This window comes from Podarcis cretensis (genome assembly GCF_951804945.1).
Source record: "Podarcis cretensis genome assembly, chromosome: 16".
Lineage (NCBI taxonomy): Eukaryota > Metazoa > Chordata > Lepidosauria > Squamata > Lacertidae > Podarcis > Podarcis cretensis.
The window spans coordinates 29,201,084-29,224,296 of NC_137186.1; the positions used below are offsets into that span (position 1 = coordinate 29,201,084).

General features: G+C 44.2%; 1 protein-coding gene across 1 annotated transcript; it reads left to right on the top strand.

The window, feature by feature from the left end:
• Nucleotides 1-6,775: 6,775 nt before the first annotated feature.
• Nucleotides 6,776-15,421, top strand: LOC307205015 (vacuolar protein sorting-associated protein 29-like). The gene is made up of 4 exons (XM_079957285.1): nt 6,776-6,852; nt 11,178-11,369; nt 13,255-13,490; nt 15,132-15,421. Exons 1-4 carry the CDS (start codon nt 6,850-6,852, stop codon nt 15,247-15,249), a joined length of 549 nt encoding a protein of 182 aa, XP_079813411.1. The 5' UTR covers nt 6,776-6,849; the 3' UTR covers nt 15,250-15,421.
• The last annotated feature ends 7,792 nt before the right edge of the window (nt 15,422-23,213 follow it).

Here is a 23,213-nt window from a genome sequence, read left to right on the forward strand (position 1 = left end):
AAACCGCTCTCCAGCTAAAACAAACAAACAAACAAACAAACAAACAAACAAACAAACCAACCAACCAACCACTGCTAACTACTTACTCAGAACACCAAAAGCTTCTGCACTTCTCTTTTTGCATTGCTCAGTGTCATGGGTAGGCAAACCAAGGCCTGGGGGCCGAATCCGGCCCAATTGCCTTCTAAATCCGGCCCGTAGACGGTCTGGGAATCAGCGTGTTTTTACATGAGTAGAATGTGTCCTTTTATTTAAAATGCATCTCTGGGTTATTTCTGGGGCATAGGAATTCGTTCATTCCCCCCCCCCCCAAAAAAAAATATACTCCGGCCCCCCACAAGGTCTGAGGGACAGTGGACTGGCCCCCTGCTGAAAAAGTTTGCTGACCCCTGCTCAATGTCATATTTTGTTCCTTGGTGCACTGATGCCACACCAGGTGGCCACTTTGAAATCATGGCACAAAATTAGAACTTTTTGTCCCCAGCGCTGTAGTTGGCGATTCACATGCACATACCTCTGTGCGCATGGCTAGCTAGGTGGCCCATCTATATTTCACTGCACTCTCGGTTCTGAAATCCCTTGGGCCACCCCTTCTACACCTGTATATTTGTCCTGAACATCTGTAGCGTGATATCCTGTGCAGATACAGTGTGGTTTCCCTTTTAACATAGCACATCTTGAACTTTTTCAGGCCCCCGTCTTGTGGTTTCCCCATAACCAAATACCAAAAAATCTACTCCGACACGCAAACGTGTGACATTTCTTAAGCCTCTGCTGCTGTAGAAATCTTGAAGGCATGGCAATAAATCAATGAATGAACAAGTAAGTAAGTAAGCAAGCAAGTAAATAAATAAATAGAAATAAATACATACATACATAAATATTGGAAAGTTTTTAATGTTTGATGTTTTTCAATGTTTTACATATGCTGTAAGCTGCTCAGAGTGGCTGAGGAAACCTATCCGGATGGGCGGGGTATAAATAATAATAATAATAATAATAATAATAATAATAATAATAGATCAAATTATTAATAATAATTAATTATAATAATAATTTGACCAAACAGCAAGAGGCAGTGGGAGATAGGAGTGCCTGGCGTGCTCTGGTCCATGGGGTCACGAAGAGCTGGACACGACTAAACTACTAAACAATAAATGCAGTGGTACCTCGGGTTACAGACGCTTCAGATTACAGACGCTTCAGGTTACCGACTCTGCTAACCCAGAAATAGTACCTCGGGTTAAGAACTTTACTTCAGGATGAGAACAGAAATCGTGCTCCGGTGCTGCGGTGGCAGCAGGAGGCACCATTAGCTAAAGTGGTGCTTCAGGTTAAGAACAGTTTCAGGTTAAGAACGAACCTCCGGAACGAATTAAGTACTTAACCCGAGGTACCACTGTAATAATAATAATAAATGTAGTGGCAGTGGCATCATGTAGCCAGTAGGTGGCAATGTTGTCCCATACACATTTGCTTAGGCTACATCAGACACAGCTGTTCCACTCAACTATCTGTGCTGTAACACGGTCTTGCCTAGAACCGCCCCACTTCTGCATTTTCCTGCAAATTGCAGGATAGTTCATTGCCATCCTTTTCTATTGTATGCATTTACTCCTCAAAAGCTTTTCTGTGATGGAATTGTTTTAAAAGTCAAGGAGGTCCTTGTAATTCAGATTAAAGACACACTAGAAAACACAAACACATACGCTTGCCCTACGTTTTGCTGTCAAATGAGCCCCATCAGCTGGTGATCCAACTCAGGTCTTGCACATGCCTACTCATTGTTTTGGGGGGTGGGATGAAATCACATGCTGGGAAAATTCAGGTTGTGCGATTATAATGGATTGGCTGGTCTTCTCCTGTATACCTGAAGGAGCGTCTCCACCCCCATCGTTCAGCCCGGACACTGAGATCCAGCACCGAGGGCCTTCTGGCAGTTCCCTCATTGTGAGAAGTGAGGTTACAGGGAACCAGGCAGAGGGCCTTCTCGGTAGTGGCGCCCACCCTGTGAAACTCCCTCCCTTCAGATGTGAAGGAAATAAGCAGCTATCCTATCTTTAGAAGACATCTGAAGGCAGCCCTGTTCAGGGAAGTTTTTAATATTTAACGCTGTACTGTTTTTAACACTTGATTGGGAGCCGCCCAGAGAGGCTGGAGAAACTCAGCCAGATGGGCGGGGTATAAATAAATAAATAAATAAATAAATAAATAAATAAATAAAATAATGTAGCACCCTGCTTGTGGTTAACGCTTAGCTGGAATGAAATATTCAATGCAGCAATAGAGAAATTAAAATAGTAATTTATTTGTCAGACAAATAAATATGAGGCACAGTGGTATATGGTTACCAAGCTCTGGCCTGGCCTCTTGCCATTCTGGCCAGCACTTATATTTCCTTAATCCAGCCCCCTTGCTCCTCCTGTGGCTGCCTCTGTCCAATCAGCCTGGTTAAAATTCCTATTGGCTGTTTGCTAGAACCAATCACAAAAGATACACCCATTTCCTCTTGCCTTTTATGGAAAATAAAAAGCTATATATTCTTCTATCTATAAATGACAAATAAGTAGTAATATATCTTACATGTGTCTCAACAAGGAATCTTAATTACCAGCTCACCTCTTGCCCTCCTTGCCCTATTGCCTTCCAAAACAGATAATTAATCTTGAATTTTTATCTTATGCATATGTCAAGGATTGAGTTCACATCAACATTGAGAGATCTCCTTCATTTGAAGGTTTCTAAACAAAAGGCCTGACAACCATATATCAGGAGTGCTCGATTGGCGTCTTCTGTCTGGCAAGGGGCTTGGCTGGTGGCTGACTTAATTTCAGGATAGTTACAACTCTTACAACTATATGAAATAAGAATCTAGCATTTCTTAAATCCTTTGCATAATTATATTTAAACTAATATATTTAATACATAAACAACCTTTTAAAAGGAAAAGAAATCTTAAAAGGATCTTAGTTTAAGAAAGAAACAGCTTTAGAAAAGTCTTCCAAAAAATGCTCTCTTTCTGCCAGCTAGATGCTTTTTCACTGCTCTTGACCTTCTTAACCTTAGGAAGAAGATATGGCTCATTTTACTATTTATCCACCCTTAATTTGTAGGGTCAGTGTAACCTTGGCTGTCAGCCTGTAATTCCCTTTTTACGACTTTGAGAATTGTTTTCTGCTATAAATCAGGGGGGCCCCTTGTCTAGGAGTAAAACATCTTGCCAAGGTTTTTAGGCAACTGGTCTTCTGCCTGGCATGAAACAGAACATTTTTAAGCTCATCCTTAAAATACAAGCCCTGATTAAACATATAAGCTTTAATAAAAATGCAAGCTTATGATTAGATGCCTCAATAATATCCCATTTCACCCACAAGACTGGACAAATAAATTATTATTATTATTATTATTATTATTATTATTATCCCACAAGACTGGACTTTTTGATAAGGAATTGATGGGGAAGTGTACTGCATAACGCTTGCTAAATCACCTAACCTCCAAATCAGGAAGCTATGCAGGACTGGCAAAATTAACAGCAAGATTAAGAGAATCTAATGATGAATGTTTTATGGAAGAATGGGTGCCTTTTCCGAAGTACTTAAATAAATATTATAGTATGATGAACCCGAGAGCAGGATTTGAGCTAAGAGCAACAGAATTAATTAGATTATAATACTGTGGTTACGATTTAAAAGACAGAAGGGGAGAAACCACAACTCCTTGGAAAACGGGGTGGGAAGTTGATAAAAGAGAAAAGACAAATGTTTGTAAATGTTAAAAATGTTGAAATTTACTAAAATATAATTGGGGGGAAATAATAACCTAACTTTCCTGCAAACCAATCGGAATGAATGAGTTTGTTGACGCCCAGGAAAGTGGGTGCAAGTTTGCTTTTCCGCTGGTAGCTATGTTACCCTGCTATGTTCCAGGGACATTAGTTAATTTTTTTTCCTTCAAAAAAATTATTGGTTTTTACAATACTAACGACAAACAAAAACCTAAAACGAAGAAACATAACAAACATAAATCATAACCTTATTGAAAATAACAGTTATTAACTTTGTAAAGCGACTTCCTCGTTTCCCCTTAGTTGAATTTCATTGCAAATCCAAAACCCAATTTTTATACACTTTTAATTGAACATTAACATCTTTAAATCTCCTCCTTATAATACTAAACACATTATTTTATCAGTTAACATAAACAGAATCCTAAGCCCATTAAATATCTGGAAGCTATTTCCGATTAGTTTAGCTTAACAAATTTAAACAAACCCCCCTCCCACTAATCCAGGGACATTAGTTAAAGGGCAGGAAATTTGCATGAAGAGGAAGCTCCCTTCTCGTCTGTGGGTTTAAGAGAGTTCTGAGAGAGTGCCAATCAGAATCTATTTTGCTTCAGGAAGAATCTCTGCTTCCCCCTAAGATGCTTCGAACAATTCTTCTCCTTTTCATCCTTGAGTCTATAGGTGAGGGACACGACATTGATGCACGGAAGTGAGACCCCCCCATAGTAACCTTGAGTTGTCTAATGCATGGGTGGGGCACATTTTTCAGCTTCAGGGCCACATTGCCTTCTGAAGGACCTTTCAGGGGCCACATGGCTGTGGTAGGTTAAGCCAGAGGTATAAGTGGATGTGAACTCTGAATGCTTTGTACAGCAAAGTCCAGAGGTTCCCTCTCCATCCAGTGAAGTGAGAGGAAACTTCCTAGAGCACAAGCTAGCCAAGCAAAAGTATTCGAGGTAGAAGGGGAGGAGGACTGGCTTGGGAAAAGCCCCAAGAGGCATTGAGGTCCACCTTCATCCCCCAGTCCTGAAGTTTCCCTTCCTTCCACTAATGCAATGCTTGCAAATGTTTGGTGTCACCGTTTACTAAGTTCTCCCCTTCCTTGTTCCCTTCCAGGTTCCAGTGCCCAGCAGCTGCAGCCCTTGAAGCCCTCAGAGACTGTGCCTCAAGTTGGGACCATCACCTTGTCTTGCAGACACAGTAGCGGGACGATCACGGATGCCTTCTACCCGCAGTGGTTCCAGCAGAAAGAAGGGCAGGTTCCACGCCTGATACTTTACCAAACCAGCACCAGGCCGTCCGGCATCCCAGCCCGTTTCTCTGGGTCCAAGTCAGGAAACGCAATGTCCCTGACCATCACAGGAGCCCAGGCAGAAGACGAAGCTACGTATTACTGCTGTATGCTGCATCCAGGGGTGTCTTGCACCGCTGGTCATTCAGATGGGGAAGTGAGGCAAAAACCCTTTTAGCAGAAGCTATCTAGAGTTACTGGGACACGGTTGGCGCTGTGGGTTAAACCACAGAGCCTAGGGCTTTCTGATCAGAAGGTCGGCGGTTCGAATCCCTGCAATGGGGTGAGCTCCCGTTGCTCAGTCCCTGCTCCTGCCAACCTTGCAGTTTGAAAATACGTCAAAGTGCAAGTAGATAAATAGGTACTGCCCCGGCGGGAAGGGAAACAGCGTTTCCATGCGCTGCTCTGGTTCGCCAGAAGCGGCTTAGTCATGCTGGCCACATGACCCGGAAGCTGTACGCCGGCTCCCTCGGCCAGTAAAGCGAGATGAGCGCCGCCACCCCAGAGTCGGCCACAACTGGATCTAATGGTCAGGGGTCCCTTTAGCTTTTATCTAGAGTTACTGCTGCACTCAAGTCCAGATTACTGGCTCCCCACGGTCATAGAAGCATGGAATCATGGAAATGTAGCATTGGAAAGGATCCCGAGGATCACCTAGCTCAACACCCTATAATGCAGGAATGTGCAGATCAAACTTGCAATCTTAACAGCAGCACCCTCTAATCAACTGAACTATCCAGTCATCTGGTTAAAGGTAAAGGTAAAGGGACCCCTGACAATTAAGTCCAGTCATGAATGACTCTGGGGTTGAATTCAGCTCACACTTAAGGGCAGACCTACCCAATTTGCTCTTCCCAAAAACAAAACATGAACTGTGACACGGCCTTCCTTTGAAATTTGCTGCTCTCTAAATTTCACAATGCAGTTCTCCAGCTGAGTATAACTGCAAGAAAATGCATTTGCTAGGGCAAAGTGTGCATTTTTAAAATGGCATATATTCGCAAACACATTAGCATTGCATTATGTGTGGGGAAATGCAAATATATATATATATTTGCATATTAGGGAAAGTGCAAACAGAGAAGTTCACGGATGAATTTTCAAAGGGAATTTTTAAAAAGTCAGAACAATGTGGAATTGTAGAGAATTGAAGGGAAAAATGGAAAAATGAGAAAGTGAGACTGACAGATTTGTCTATTCCCACTGCAAAGTGGGAGTAATATCTACGTAGGGTTGCCATATTTCAAAAAGGAAACGTCGTTGAGCTTTTTTTTTAGGAATACCCAGAAATTGTTGGGATGCAGAACCTCCTTTAAATATTAAAGTGGGTGTGGGGAATCTGTGGCCCTCTGGACATTGCTGAACTACAACTCCCATCATCCCTGCCCATTGCCTATGCTTGCTGGGCCTGATGGGAGTTGTAGTTCGGCAAACATCCCAAGGGCCAAATGTTCCCCATACCCACCTTAATATTTAAAGCAGGTTCTGGATCTCAGCCCCAGCAAAACCTGGCTGCTCCTTTAAATGAAGCCCTGTATCAAATAACCTTCAGGACCAGGACCCCCAGCTCAGAAGTCTTTTTAAAAAGGGAGATGAATGCAAAAGGGCAGTAAGGGCGAGGGCAGTAGCTTCAGGGCTTGCACTGCACATGTGTCAGGAGCTCTACAAACCTACTAATTTGGCAGCTGCTGGGGACAGCTTTCATTTGTGATTCAGTGTGTTTGCTTTGCTGTCTGCTGGAATACCAGGAAGGAGGTAGAAGTCTTACAAGATGGTGAGCAAGGGGCAGGGACTAAGGGGGACTTTTGCATAGGGTTGGAGGGATGCTGCTGATTAAGGGCCCCCTTTTCCTTAAGGAGGGAAGGGTGGTTTTCGTATTCACAGCTGTGCCAGGATTCTAGCGAGAGCTCTTATTCTGAGGCCAGAGGAGGTTCCAGGGCTCTGGCTGGGAAAACCTTTCCCAGTGCCAAAGTTTAGCTCTTCCTAAATAATACCTTGGAGTTCAGAGAGAATCTCTCTCCTACAGAAGAAATCATCTGCATACTTACCTTAACACAGAGCATTTAAAGTGATGCTTAAGGGTCTATAAAAAATGGACTTCTTGATCTGGAAGCCTCACTTCCAAATGCATTGATGGGCTGAAGTTGCGAGCAGGCTGTAGCTATAGGGGTGTGTGCATGTATACTCTGCACATGCCCAGAGACTTGTTTCCTCTTCCTCCTGTGTCGCATTCAAAACAGGCTCTAAAGTCAAGCAGGAGAAGGCTTAGATTATGGAGAAGGAATTCGAGGTTGTAACGTGTGTTATTATTCTCAGATAATACCAGAGTCCCAGCTAGCTGCAGAAGTGACTGCCTCCGTTTTCTCTTCCTGCTCTACTACTTGCAAAGAGGCAATGAGAAAATTATGCACAGTTTCTGGGTCGATACCTTAGATCAGGGATGTGTTCTTCTAGATCCCACCAGAACATTGGGCATGCGAGCTGGGACTGATGGGTGCTGGAGTCCCATAACCTGTAGCATAGCTGTCAACTTACAGATTTGAAAATAAGGGACCAGCAGCCTTGAAAATAAGGGACCAGCAGCCAAAATAAGGGACCTGTAGCTTCGAGAACACTGTCCAAACAACTTTGTAACCAGAGGTTCAACTGAATAGAATCTGAATCACATGCACCACAAGGCCTATGCAGCCTCAACTTAAGATGGCTCCCCGGCCTGGCTTTGCACTGTAAAGTTTGCAGCAGCACGTGCAACAAAATGGCATCCAGCATTCAAAAACCGCCTCAGCTTGCATTAACTAGCCACACACAAGGCATGCAAGCTCCACCCCCCAGTCGTTCTTAGACTTCTTATTGGGTGAGCAACACAGCCAAGCAAAACAGTTGGAGCCTCCCTCCTCCCTGGCCGGCAGGAAGGGAGGGAGAGGAGCTGCTTCCTTTGAAATTTAAGGGACATTTAAGGGACATCCATCAATAAGGGACAGCAGCGGGACATGGCGCTGGAATAAGGGACTGTCCCTTCAAATAAGGGACACTTGACAGCTATGACCTGTAGACCTCGCCCTTCAGCCTGAGGGCCAGATGTGGCCCCCTAGACATCTTTAGGTGGTCCTTGGGCCACGCCCCTCACTGGTCCTGCCTGCCCTGCGTCCTCCTCTAGTGATTACCTATCTGTCTGGGGTGTGTCCTTGAACGGCAACCATGCCTTTGGTTTGCCTGTATGGAGAGTGGGGTGTGTTTGGCCACACCCACTTCTGCCACACTCACCCATTGGAGGCCAACAGTAGGGGGCGCCAGAGTCAATGGCAGAAGGAGCCAACTAATTCTTGTTTAGTCCCCATCTTCCTCCCTGCGGAGTTGTACAAGGGCAATACTGAGACTGAGGGGAAAGGTGGCAGGGAGAACCACCCCTTGGAGTGGTTGAAAGTAAAGAGTTATTAGAAAAATACCTCTAATTCCCTTATGGAGTATATAGAGCCCGTATAGAGTCCCTCAGGAGATCTCTATCGGTGGGAGAGAAAGCAGAGGCCAACTGGAGTACATTGAAAGCAAAGCGGCCACTAGGCCTGATTAAGGAAAATAAACTGTTGCAACAGGGTCCCCACTCACCACACGCAGGAGGGAGGAGAACCCCAAACAATGGTGCGCAAGCCCCTATAAAGACTTTTGAAATTGCCCACCCTGTTGCCCAAGACCATGCCCCCAAACACCATACATACATCACAGAAGGAGAAATTTCTCTAGCAGAAATTTGAGAGTGTTGCTTCTCTCCTGTCTGCCAGGATACCTGATAATGCCTTTAAAAAAAACCAAACTTAAGGACCTCTCACAGTTAAGTCCAGTCACGGACGACGGCGCTCATCTCGCTTTACTGGCCGAGGGAGCCGGCGTTTGTCCGCAGACAGCTTCCGGGTCATATGGCTAGCATGACTAAGCCACTTCTGGCGAAACCAGAGCAGTGCACGAAAATGCTGTTTACATTCCTGCTATTTATCTACTTGGCACTTTTTGGGGTGCTTTCCAACTACTTGATTGCATTTTCCATGTAGCACTGCCATTCCTTTGAGATGATAAGCACTTTAGTTCCTGAATCTCTTACACATATTGATAGTTTAACAGATACTTGACAGACTGTATTTGCAGGGAGGTGTAAGCCCCTACAGTCCAAAGACAATTGGAAAGCTTTTCCCATTGCCTTCCTCCCTGCAGAGAAATAGTTAAGGTCAATTTGGAAGAGTCAAATTGTTCTCCTGTACAATTTCAGACACGTGGTTTCAGGGTGGATTTGATTTAAATCATTTTTTTTACAGAAGGACTTATTCTTGCTTCCCTAAACATGGCTGCCTTCAGATGTCTTCTAAAAGTCAGATAGTTCTTTATCTCCTTGCCATCTGATGGGAAGACATTCCACAGAAAGACTCATTCTTGCCAGTATAATCTATACTCTGGTTTTTCTTCAGATCGCAAGCCAGTACAATCTTAATATTTACAACCAGATGAAGGTTTCATTTTTGGAATAATAAATTTTCAGAGTAGTCTTTACAGTTATATCAAAAATTACTTATTTGGCTATACTATTAGAAATACATAGACAGATCATTATGAAATTATTGTGAGGTTTAATAAGTCAATTGTTTATATTTGGACAACTTTTCTGCTGTACTTTATTGGAAGGAGAAAAATAATCATTTCCTTAATAACAATTTAAACTATTTATTTAACTAAAACAGTAACATTATAGCATATGTATCCATGTTTGTTAACTGATGTGGTTAAACATTTTTTTTTTTTAACTTAGACTCTGAGTTTTAGCACACATGAAAAGCTTTTAAAAAATCCTTATTTCCTGGTGAATAACCTTTGGACTATAATGTAACTTAAATCAAAAACTATCTTTAGAAAGATTTTTCCTCCAAAAGCATTTTATTTTAAAAATCCAATTTATATTTAAAAAATCCGATTTAAATTTTTTAAAACCCCATTGTTTTTTTTTTTAAAAAAATATCATTGATTTTTAACCACCCTGTGTGGTTTATATACTTATGTATGTGTTTGCCTTGTACATTTATGAACATTTATTCTATATCTGAGACCTTAGAATTCTTATAACAAAAGACAGGCAGGGGATGATAGGCTGAGGTTAGTGGAGCAGTGCCCCAAAGTTTAAACCTGTTGCATTAGAATGCAGTTCCTTTGAGGTTCCTCCCAAGCCAGGCATGTGTCCTTTGAGCTGCAAAAGGTTCCTTTCCCCTGCCCTAGAGGCTGCCACATATACAGGGAAAGGGAGAAAATCTATGAAATTCTGTGTCCCTCAAGGGGTGCTGCTAATAAACCACAGGCCTCTGAAATTCAGAGCGGTAGTCTGCAATCCTAAACTCACTCGTTGGAGAGTCAACTCTCATGGTGCTGATTGAGACATGCCTCTGTGCCACGAACACACACAGTATCCCAGTTAAGAGAGTCCTTCTTGAGTACATAGTTGACTTAGACTCAGTTAAGATTGCACACATTCCTTTCATTGTCATGTGATAAACTCACAAGATAAACTCACAAGTCTTTCCTGGTAAGTGCATACGTGTTTGCAGAACTGGGGCGATTAGAAAGATAAAGCGTTGATGGAACAATGCCCCAGATTTTGCCATTTCTTTGGTTTTTGTTCCAAGAAATAGTTTGTACTAGGACCAGATCACTATCTCTGTGAAACGTTAGGGTGGAGGGTGATGTTGTGAAATGTTACATAGTCCCTTCATTAAAAGGTGGGGGGAGAACCTAGACTTTTGCCCATCTTGAAGTTTATGATAAATTTCCTTTTCCGTTTATTTACTAAAGCCTTTTTACCTGCTCTTCATCCGAAAAAGGCTCCCAGAGCCACTTTCGTAAGATCCCTATCAGGTGAGATAGATACACGAGGAAGTGGGAATGAGGAGGGAAGAGGAAAGCAAGCGAACTCTTGAGGTTATCAGATTCTTACAATGACTGTCCCCAGCACTGTGGAGACTGCTTGTACCTGGGTTCACGTGTGAACAAGCCTAAAGTCTAACATTTTTTGCTGGCGTTTTCGCTTCTACTCTTCCCTCACCGGGCTTGAAAAAAACAAAACAGTTGGTGCTGGTGATTGGAGACCTTCACATTCCACACCGATGCAACGCTCTCCCAGCCAAGTTCCGGAAACTCCTGGTTCCTGGAAAGATCCAGCATATCCTCTGCACAGGGAATCTCTGTACTAAGGAGACCTACGATTATCTGCGGACATTGGCTGGGGACGTCCATGTGGTCAGAGGGGACTTCGATGAGGTAGGGGCACAGCTTCAAAACTTTGTTACTGGCTGCCAGTCTGGGAAGATGTAAATGGGGAGCTACTCCTAAGTCTGTGATGGCCTGGGATTCAGACTTGGATGCTGAACCCGAGGAATCCCAGCCTGCACAGGAGTCCCCGCCTCCAAAACTAGCTGAGCCGGGGCTGGGGCCTGAGCCTGAAAGGTACTCACCTGTGCTGGATCCTCAGATGCAGGCACCAGCTGAGTCTGCTCTGGCTCTTGAGGTGATGGAGGACCCATTGCCTGCAGGTGCTCCACTCTCAGCCCCGTCAGGGGAAGCTGAGGTTGCCACTGGGTCCGATAACCCTCCAGCCTCTCCTGAGCTGCAGAGGCTCAGGGCAGAGAGGCGGAGGGAACTAAGTTCCCGCAGGAGGAGTGCTCGCCTCCAGGCCAGAAGAGGCGAGTCACCTGTGGACCGGGGCCACCCTATGCCTCGGGGCAGATAAAAGCCAGCCAGCCCCAATCCCAGGTTGCGGGAGCAACATTGTTGGTAGCCTGTTCCTGCCTGCACCCTGTCCTGCTCTTCTGCCAGAGTTCCTGACCTCACCCGACTCCCTGGCTTGGACACCGCTTCAGCTTTGACGGACAGCCTCCATACCCCACCCTCGACCTCGGACTGGACTCGGACCTCACCGCACAGTTAACCCTCGGGACCAGCACAAAGTCACATTTCCACCATATGTTTAAAGCACTGTGATACCCCTTTAAACAGTTATGGTTTCTCCCAAAGAATCCTGGGAGCTGTAGTTTAAGGGTGTCGAGACTTGTAAGGAGCGCCCCTTTGCCCAAACTACAATTTTCAGAGTTACCTGGGAAAAACCACTTTGGGAATTGCAAGGGGAATAGGGGAGTCTCCTAAAACTCACCCTGAACAAACTAAAGCTCCCAGAATTCTTTGGGGAAAGCCATGACTGTTTAAATGTATGGTGGCCTATATAATAATGTGCAGCCCCCTCCTGGAGAATTATACCTGGGGGTGGGAGAAGAGACTGCTTCCTCCATGTACCTGTGCGGGCAGCCACCCCCCACCCTTGGTACAATGGACAAAATCTTTCCCAATCCTAGTAAGTTAGTGTAGTGTTCAGTGGTGATGAGACAACAGTTTCTCTGGTTGGAGATGCAAGATGCCTTTTTCTTTCCTTCTAAAAATTATATTAAATTTCTGTTTTACATTTTAAAATATTCAATTAAGTAACCTTAATATCAATGACTTTCCTTCTCTTTCCATGGTACATTTTGCAGATCATAAATCCCTGCATATTTTACAAAACCCAAACCATTCTGTATTCCATTATTACACCCATCAAAACTTATTTACACTCTTGAATTTATCTTAATGCTGCCCATGTTTTCAAAATATACACAATTCCCCCCCATATATTCAATAAACGTTTTCCAATCTTCTTTAAACGTATATTCTTCTTGTTCTCTTATTCTATATGTTAAGTCCGCAAGCTGCGCATATTCCATCAGTTTAAGTTGCCATTCTTCTTTAGTTGGGACTTCACTTGTTTTCTATTTTGGGGCTAACAAAACACGGGCCACAGTAGTGGCATACATAAATTACCTTTCCTGACACCTGAGAATTTATGTCTGAATTATGCCCAACAGAAATGACTCTGGGTTTTTGTTTTTGGGGTGTTTTTTTTTAAAGAGTACTTTTAAACTTTCCCCCCAATTCATTATGAATTATTTCCCAATATGCCTTTTCTTAAGATTTAGCACAGACATAAATACATTAGAAGGAACCTGTGTGTATTTACCGTATTTAAAAACAAAGGGGTCGGACCTTGTATTGTTCATTCTGACCTGTGCATTGGTTAACAATTAACCACCTCCTCCTTTTCTTTTTCTTTCTTCAGGGAACAAGTTACCCTCTGCAGAAAATAATCCTGGTCGGGCCATTCAGAATCGGCTTGATCCATGGCCATCAAGTTATTCCCTGGGGCGATCTGGACAGCTTGGCCATTTTACGCAGGCAGCTCGATGTGGACATCTTAATTTCAGGACATACACACAAATTCGAGGCTTTAGAACACGAAAACAAGTTATACATCAACCCAGGATCAGCCACAGGAGCTTACAATGCCTTGGACAGGTGAGACGGTAGATCTTTCAGCTGGGGTCTGACCTTTGATCCATCTAGCTCAGTAATGCCTACTCGGACTGGCAGCAACTTTCGGTAGTCCACTGCCAGTAGGAGTACAATATGGGCATGTCTTTAAGTTAACATCTTACATTAAAAACCTGACAGTACCAAACTATCAAAGGCTTTTCACCAAAGCCAGACTAAACGTCTTCCCTTCTGCAGTGTTGGATGGCAGGTTGAGAGGAGTTCCCTACCAGGACAGACTTTGCTCGTGTGCCCAAGACGTCGATTCCATAAAACATATTTTGTTTCACTGTGCAAAATATGAGCAGGCCAGGGCTGAACTGATACTACCCTTGCTGGTACCTTTCCCTGGAAAATCAGAGGCTCACTATGTCAGGTTCCTACTGGAAGACCGGACAAATGCTAGAACGTTAGCAGTGGCAAAGTTTTTATCGGTGGTTGCAAGAACAAATGATCCCTATATTCTGCACAAAATGCTTGTTTAACCTGGAGGTAGGCTGTATGAATTGTGTATTGCTTTGTAATGATTTGTTGGGTCTCTGGACCGTAATAAAGACTGATGATGACTTTCCAGGGTTTCAGGCAAGGTGTCTCTCTCAGTCTTACCTAGAGATGCCAGGAATTGAACCCAAGACCTTCTGCATGCAAAGCAGATGCTCTACCCTTGAGCTAGGGCTCAGGGCAGAGGAATGCATTAGGGAAAGCATAACATGTGCATTTGTGAAATGTACAGTGTATCCTGGTTCCTGAACAGATCGGCTCCTGAATGCCGCAAACCCGTAAGCAAGTGTTCCAGTTTGTGAACTTTTTTTGGAAGCCAAACATCCGTTTCAGCTGTTGGCATTGTTTCTAGAGCCAATCAGAAGCCGTACCTTGCTTTGCGAATGTTTTGGAAGTCGAACAGCCTTCCAAAATGGATTGAGTTCGGGAACCAAGGTACCTCTGTACAGTTGTACCTTGGATCTCGAACGCCTTGGCTCCCGAACGAATCAACTCCCAAATAATCGAAACCCGGAAGTGAGTGTTCTGGTTTTCGGAAGCCAAACATCTGACAGGGCACCCGTGACTTCTGCTAAGCTGTAAGAGCTTCCTGCAGCCATCCAGAAGCCGCGCTTTGGTTTCTGAACGTTTTGGAAGTCAAATGGATTTCCGGAACGGATTGCGCTCGACTTCCAAGGTATGACACTATTCTATAACCCTGCCTATAATCTTCATGTTTAGACATTTCTTCTGAGATGTTTAGGAACCTGAGGTGATTTTCATCTGTTTTAGTATTTTAACTTTTGTATGCTTCAAAGTATGGTTGTGAATTTTTATTGATTTATTGTTTTATCTTTTTGTAAACTGCTTTGAGGGTTTTGTTTTTTTACAATCAAGCATTGTATAATTTTTTTATGAAATAAAAGAAAACAAATATTCTGCATACAGAAAATTCTGCAACCCTAGAATTCTGCATCTGAATATCTGAACGCAGAATTTTAGGGCATTATTCCCTACCTGACCATGTACTTTGAAGAAAATCTGCAATGTCCTCTATTAATTATCCATTAGCTGGTGCTGGTAATTTTTTTTTTTTTTTGAGAACTGCTGCATCATTTCTAACACAAATTATTTTGTGACTTCCAGAAACATCACTCCTTCCTTTGTACTGATGGATATCCAGTCCACCGTAGTTGTGACTTATGTGTACCAGCTCATTGGAGACGATGTGAGGGTGGAAAGGATTGAATACAAGAAGCCTTAAATCAAGCTGCCTTTCCTCTCAGATGCTTCTTGCCACCGACGGTTTTGACCATTCATAAATGCCAAGCGGCTGCACATTACTGGAGCATTTCAGTGGGAATTTTGTGCTTGTAACTGCTTGTGATCTCTTTCAACTGAAACACGTAGGAGCAATAAACCTGTTGCAAAATGAACTATATTCCATATTTTTTTAAAAAAAAAAAAAGAAGAGAAAAAAAAGAGGAGGATAAGTTTGGAAATGTCATACAGTGGAGTCTGGACCATTTGGGCAAATTATCCCCTGTCCCACCATCCCCAATCTGTTCTCTGCCAGCCTCTACTCTCTTGCCTTCTTACAATATCCAGTCCGGTGTGTGTGTGTGTTCCTGGCTATCACCCTCCTTTCCCTCCCTCTTTGTTAAGCTTGTACAACTCAGCAAGGGGGGAGGAACAGTAGGACAAAACTAGAATAGTTTGGCTCTGCCTGCCGCTGGCTCTGGCTCCCTCTACTGTTGGACTCTCTGCCTTCTACCCTACCAGTCTCTGAGGACCAGCCACTGCATAGCATTCCATGAATATTTGCTTAGGATTAGGAAGTAGGAAGGTCTGAAGGGTGACAGGAGCACAGAAACGTAATATAGGCAGGAGAAACACTCTTGTGTATCTGATTTTTTTTTTCATATGCATGCACACGCATATATAAAAAGACCATGTGAAGTTCATAAGTATTGATCAAGGTCATTGGCTTGCAGCTAATGCTAGTCCTGGAAGGGACGCGGGTGGCGCTGTGGGCTAAACCACAGAGCCGAGGACTTGGCGATCAGAAGGTTGGTGGTTCGAATCCCCGCAATGGGGTGAGCTCCCGTTGCTCGGTCCCTGCTCCTGCCAACCTAGCAGTTCAAAAGCACGTCAAAGTAGATAAGTAGGTACCACTCTGGTGGGAAAGTAAACGGCATTTCCGTGCGCTGCTCTGGTTCGCCAAAAGCAACTTGGTCATGCTAAACCTGAAGCTGTATGCTGGCTCCCTTGGCCAGGAAAGCGAGATGAGTGCCGCAACCCCAGAGTCGTCCACATCTGGACCTAATGGTCAGGGGTCCTGTCAGGGGCTCAGGAGCAGAGGCACAGGGGAGAGAGGAAATGGAGAGCGAAGGGGAAGAATCTGAGGGCAGCGTAGGGGAGTATGAGAGTGGCCCGAGAGATTCCATAAGCTTCTCCAGCGAATCAGAAGATTCCCAGAGGGGGGCGCCGACGGCCAGGGCAAGGGGGGTCCCAGGGGGGACACACCAGAAGCAAGGGGCCAGCGGGGACTCCCAAAGCAGCAGCGAGAGATCAGGACCAGCTCCTCCACCAGAGCGTAGTGGGGGGGGGGGAAGAATCCCATGTATCAGGACCAGCTTCTCCTCCAGCAGGGAGAGAAGATGAATCAGGGCTGGCCACGCCTCCATCGCAGAGTGAGGGAACGGAGGGAAAGTCAGGTCCAGCTAGCCTCTCTGAAGGGGGAAGCAGTGACAGGAGCAGTGTAACGGTTAGGAGGAAGGTTGCCGGCTGGGCGCGCGCGCCAAGTTCAAATGCACAGGCGCGTGGCACAGCAGGTAACCCGGATTGGGAACCAGGTCCTAAAGCCCGCCGGAGGGAGGGAGAAGACTCAGGGGACTCCGCGTCAGAAGAGTCTAGAAAGGGCAAGACCCCAGCGGACAGGCGGACCCAGAGGAGGAAAGAGCAAAGGAGAGGTAGAGCAAGGCTAGAGTCTTAAACTGGTGTCTGGGGGGTGGAGATTCAGACGGAGCTTCAGCGGTCTAGGGTTTAAGACGTAGGGCTGCACGCCGCGGCTTTGAAATCGAAACTGCATTTCAATAAAGACTTTTGTATATAACAACGGACTGGCGTTGGTCCTTTGTGAGCTGGGACCTCGGGCAGCCCTGACAGGTCCCTTTACCCTTTACCTTTAATGCTAGTCCTACTTACAGTAATAATGATAATAATAATTAATAAAAAATTATACCCAGTGTCTTTTTCCTTAAAAAAAAATGTTTAGGGGTACTCTCATTTTGACTCAAGAAAACCACCATTTTATAGTTCAAATCAGGAAAAATAAATACAGTAAACGGACAAAAGTACAAAGATTCACAAAATGTTTAGGGGTATGTGTCCCCACAGAAAAAAGCACTGTTTATATCCCACCCATCTGGCTGGGTCTCTCCAGCCAATCTGTGTGGCTTACAGCACAGAAAATATTGTAAAACATTAGACATTAAAAAATTCGCGATACAGGGTTGCCTTTGGATGTCTTCTAAAAGTCAGGTAGTTGTTTATTTCCTTGACATCTGATGGGAGGGCGTTCCACAGGGTGGGTGCCACTACTGAGAAGGTCTTCTTAGGACCTAAGTTAGTCATGTCCATTAGTTTCAGTGGGTCTGCTCTAGGTTGGACTAGTGTTGGAGACAACACTATGAACAGAATCAGGTTTGCCCTCCCACTCCTAATAGCACAATGCATCTGGTCACGTTTGCATTCAACCAGACTTCTGTAGTTCAGATGTCATGAGTGGATGGGGCCAAATGGAAAAGTGGACTGAGTGTAGCAAGAACTGAGGTTGCAGGGAACCAAGCAGAGGGCCTTCTCTGTAGTGAGTTTTCAATTTTATATGTGCTGTAAGCGACTCAGAGTGGCTGGGGAAACCCAGCTAGATAGGCGGGGTATTAATGTTGTTGTTGTTGTTGTTATTTATGATCATCATCTTTTACCTTTTTGTAGTAGACTAGTTTTGCACCTCTCTCTGACCATAGCTGGAGCTTGTTGTAGCTGTTCAAAAAGATGCACAAGTTCTTTGCAAAAACAAGAGTTAGCTACCCCTTGACCCTGGACTTAGACCAAGCCAAACTTTTTTCAAAGAGGGCCAGATTTGATGAAGCGAACATGCATGAGGGCCGATCAGAGTTGTTAACTTTTTTAAGGAAGTTTTTTCACCCCAGGAGATAAACTGCCACAGGGGCTGGATTAAACCAACTGGTGGGCTGGATTAGGTCCCCAAAATGGACTTTGGACATGCCTGATTTAGAGCAACTATCTGTTGCCTTTATAGCATTTGTGGGCCAGGATGGTTAAGGCATTGAGGACAGACAGGAGAGATGTATTTGCATATCTTTGCATTCACCACCTCACAGGGTTTAAGACAAATCAGAGAGGCTCTTTTCAGAGAAACCTTTTGCTTCAGAGGAAGCCCAACTTCCTTGCATTCCTCCAACATGGCTAACATTCCTCTCCTCCTCGTCCTCCTTTTCGCTTTTTGCAGTGGTAATGTAGTGAATTTGTTGTTTGTGTTTTGAAATGCGGTGTTCCATCTCTTTTTCCTCCTAGAAATATACCTTGCTCCCTGTTGGGTTTTCTTCCCTTTTCTCGTGGCTTGGATGGAACAAATGTTTCTCTGACAACAGTCTCTCTATTTTCTCTGCTTTCTTTCAGGGGTCTTTAGCCAGTTTGTTTTGACTCAGACACCTTCGCTGTCAGTACCCCCTGGAGAAACAGCCACAATCCCCTGTACCAGGAGCACTGGGAAAATTGGAGGCTACTATGTATCCTGGTATCAGCAGAAGCCAGGCAGTGCCCCCAAACTAATTATATATCAGCACAGCATCAGACCCTCTGGAATCCCAGACAGGTTCTCTGGTTCTTATGACACCTCGTCCAACTCTGCCACCTTAACTGTCTCCAACCTTCAAGCAGAAGATGAGGCTGTTTATTACTGTTTATCGTCTGACAGCAGCAGCACGTTCACAGTGATACAACCACATAGGGAAGTGTGACAAAACCCCCCTTGCAGACAATGGGCTTCTTTTGGCACTGGCTGCAGCTGATACTGAACTATGTCAAAAAACCACTCCTTTGGGGGACTGTTCTCCATCAGTTCATGAGAAGAGATTTGGTGGAATTATCACAGTGGGGTGCATGGTAAAAAATTAAGCAAAATACAGTGTTACCTCGGGTTACATATGCTTCAGGTTACATAGGCTTCAGGTTACACCCAGAAATAATGCTTCAGGTTAAGAACTTTGCTTCAGGATAAGAACAGAAATTGGGCTCCTGCGGCACGGCAGCAGTAGGAGACCCCATTAGCTAAAGTGGTGCTTCAGGTTAAGAACAGTTTCAGGTTAAGAACGGACCTCTGGAATGAATTAAGTACTTAACCTGTGTACCATTGTACTGTTTTAACACAGTACAATATGATCAGGATCCTTCACATAAGGAAGCCGACAGCAAATCTCTCTCTCTCTTTCTCCAAAGTCCATCTGGAGCAGGCACAGAGGTGGTCTCTGCTTGCCTCCCTCTCTGCAGGAATCCTTTCCCACCTGTTTATATACCTGTTTGGCAGGAACTCATGTTCCAAAACACTGTTCCAGTATGATCACATCTTATCAGCCTCTTAGAAATCCTGTGGAACCTCACATTTATCTAGCCCTATCTGAGAACCCATTTCATTTATCAAATGGATCCTTTGTTAGCTGGGTGGGATTTGTTTTTGTTTTTGAATTTATTTATTTGGTTTTTCAGGTTAAAGTGTTACAATCACATATCCAACATACGACATAAAAACAAGATTCCAAAGAATCTCCTGGACTTCCCCCTCCTCCCATTTGTGGGTGCTATTGTTAGTCATTTCCTCCTGAATCTTTTATAATAATCCAAATCTTTCACATCTCCATTATGTCCAAAATTCACCATTAAACTACAAGTGATATTCCAATCCTACTAATGATTTTTGCTGTTTACATTGGTTTTTAAGATAAGTTATAAATTTTCCCCATTCCCTATTAAAAGTTTGGTCTTCCTGTTTTCTGATTCTTGCAGTCATTTTGGCATAATCCATCAACTTAATCTGCCATTCTTCTCTGGCAGGGACTTTATCTTCTTTCCATCTCTGGGCCAATAACATCCACACACCCATACATAAATAGCCTTTTCTGTTCCCTTGAGATTTCGGCACCTTGAATTCCAGAAAGAAAGGCTTTGGGTTGTTCTGTGTTTTCTTTTTAGAAAAAGTTATTTTAAACATTGTTAGTTGGAATTTGAATCTTCTCATCCAGGTGATCGTCTTTATTTCAAGCTTCCCCAGTGTCAGTGCTTCTGGATTCTGATGCCCTTGTTGGAGTCTTGCCATCTTTCTAACTGGTCATGTGCTTGTGTCTTCAATAACGGCACTTAAGCTGGTGAACTTTATCCCATTTTGAGAGCAGTTTTGCCGTGGAAATGTCAGTGTGCCAGGCTGCTTTTAGAACTCTGATACCTGCTGTCCTGTCTTGAATCTTTAGGGGTTGCTGTCACACCACTTTCACCAGATTTAGCACCAATGTATGTTCTTGTAAATTCCCTGCACCTGCAGTGCCAAGTGAAGCAGAAGAGTGCACAGTATTCGTGAATAAATCTCTTGGGTCTTCCAGCTCCTTCCTGCACAGAGATCAGGTGCTGATAATCTGCATCTCTCTCTCTAATCTCGAATTTGTTACACTGGGCTGACCCTAAGGGGTGTTCACACATTACATTTAAGAATTACATTACATTACAGTGGTACCTCGAGTTACAAACGCTTGAATCACAAATCTTTTGCAAATGAATGAAATGGTTTATTGAATATTTAAGGATAAATAATAAACAGATAAAAACATTGGCAGGATTATTGTAATAACTTGCAGTTTTATAAGAGTATATATTTACAGAAGATGAATAAATGAGTAAATTAAATTAGTTTGGCTATGCAGAAGATATTAAAGATAGATTTAAGGAACCGCAGAAAAAGTGGGAAGGAAGTGAAGCTTTGAAATGTCAAACTGATTGTAAAAGTAGTGAAATGTATAAACATGAAAAGTATAAATAAATGAAAGAGCAACTAAAAAAAGAAGAAGTATATGCATCTTGGTACACTTTACTCGGCTAGAGAACGGCATTGCAACATGCAGAGAATTGCCCCCAGTGTTGGGTCACCATTAAATGTGAACTGAATCAAATTTCTCCTCCATCCCTAGATATGAGGCACTAATATAACAGCACTATTCCTCTCTGATTTGTGTGAGGAACAACTACCCTGATCTCTCTTTTCAGTGATTTATTCCTTCCCTTATAAAATTCCCATGGATGCTCATTTACGCAAGAGACGTTGTGTGCAGGTTAACAGATGCTGGGAACAGATGCCAGCTACCTTAGACCTGTAGAGGGAGATGAGTAATATTTCATATTTCATAGATTTTTAACTGTCTCTGCACCACCTGCACATCTGGAACAAATGAAGCAAGTCATTGCAGCAGGACACATCTGGTCAGGTTTCCACCTATCAGCTCGCCCACCTGTGACCTCTCCAGACAAAGGAACAGCTCTTCTTTTCTAATATCTGCAGCTGCCATTTGGGTGGAGTGGATGCTGTTAGGGTAGTTGAATGCACATGGGTACTCCATCCTTTTCCCTCCCTCCCACCCCTCTATGCAGCCCCAGGTGCTGCTGATAGTAATAAATATAATAATAATAACAATAAATAACATTTATACCTCACCCATCTGGCTGGTTTTCCCCAGTTACCCTGGGCGGCTCCCAACAGTACACTAAAAACAGAATAAAACTTCAAACATTAAAAATTTCCCGATACAGGTTTGCCTTCAGATGTCTTCTAAAAGTCAGATAATTGCTTATTTCCTTGACATCTGGTGGGAGGGCATTCCACAGGGAGGGCACCACTACTGAGAAGGCCCTCTGCCTGGTTCCCTGTAACCTCACTTCTTGCAGTGAGGGAACCGCCAGAAGACCCTTGGCGCTGGACCTCAGTGTCCGGGCAGAACGAGGGGGGTATACTCCTTCAGGTATACTGGACCGAGGCCGTTTAGGGCTTTAAAAGTCAGCACCAACACTTTGAATTGTGTTCGGAAACATACCGGGAGTCAACTTAGGTCTTATGTGGTCTCAGCAGCCACTCCTGGTCACCAGTCTAGCGGCCGCATTCTGGATTAATTGTAGTTTTCAGGTCACCTTCAAAGGTAGCCCCATGTAGAGCGCATTGCAGTAGTCCAAGCGGGAGATAACCAGAGCATGCACCACTCTGGGGAGACAGCCTGCGGGCAAGTAGGGTCTCAGTCTGCGTGCCAGATGGAGCTGGTAAACAGCTGCCCTGGACACAGAACTGACCTGTGCCTCCAAGGACAGATGTGAGTCCAAAATGACTCCCAGGCTGTGCACCTGGTCCTTCAGGGGCACAGTTACCCCATTCAGGACCAGGGAGTCCCCCACACCCACCTACCCCCTGGTTCCCCAAAACAATACTTCTTTCTTGTCAAGATTCAACCTCAATCTGTTAGCCACCATCCATCCTCCAACCGCCTCCAGACACTCACATGAAGTTCTAGTTAAGCCAATGAGCTCAAGCATGATTTGCATGGAGGGACCATTCATCTGGCTCTGACAGATTTAAGAAAGGAAAGAGTGAGGTCCCTGCCATTTGCCTCTTAGCTTCAGAAAGCCACATTGCTTTTGCGAGCTCACCATGGCCTGGGTTCTGTTTTTCCTGATGCTTCTCAATTACTGTTCAGGTAAGGATACAAAGAAATGTATTTGTACACATCTAGGAGTCAAAGCCAGGGGACGCGGGTGGCGCTGTTGGTTAAACCACAGAGCCTAGGACTTGCTGATCAGAAGGTCGGTGGTTCGAATCCCCGCAATGGGGTGAGCTCCCATTGCTTGGTCCCTGCTCCTGCCAACCTTGCAGTTCAAAAGCACGTCAAAGTGCAAGTAGATAAATAGGTACCGCTCCAGCGGGAAGGTAAACAGCATTTCTGTGAGCTGCTCTGGTTCGCCGGCTCCCTCGGCCAATAAAGTGAGATGAGCGTGCAACCCCAGAGTCGGCCATGACTGGGCCTAATGGTCAGGGGTCCCTTTACCTTTACCTAGGAGCCAAAACCAACACTCATATAATAGCTGAGAACATACAAAATAGAGAATCACGTTCTTCCT

Coding starts and splice junctions, on each gene's coding strand:
- LOC307205015 (XM_079957285.1), top strand. Junction 11,370..13,254: donor TCAGAGGGGACTTCGATGAG/GTAGGGGCACAG, acceptor TTCTTTCTTCAG/GGAACAAGTTACCCTCTGCA. Junction 13,491..15,131: donor GCTTACAATGCCTTGGACAG/GTGAGACGGTAG, acceptor TGTGACTTCCAG/AAACATCACTCCTTCCTTTG.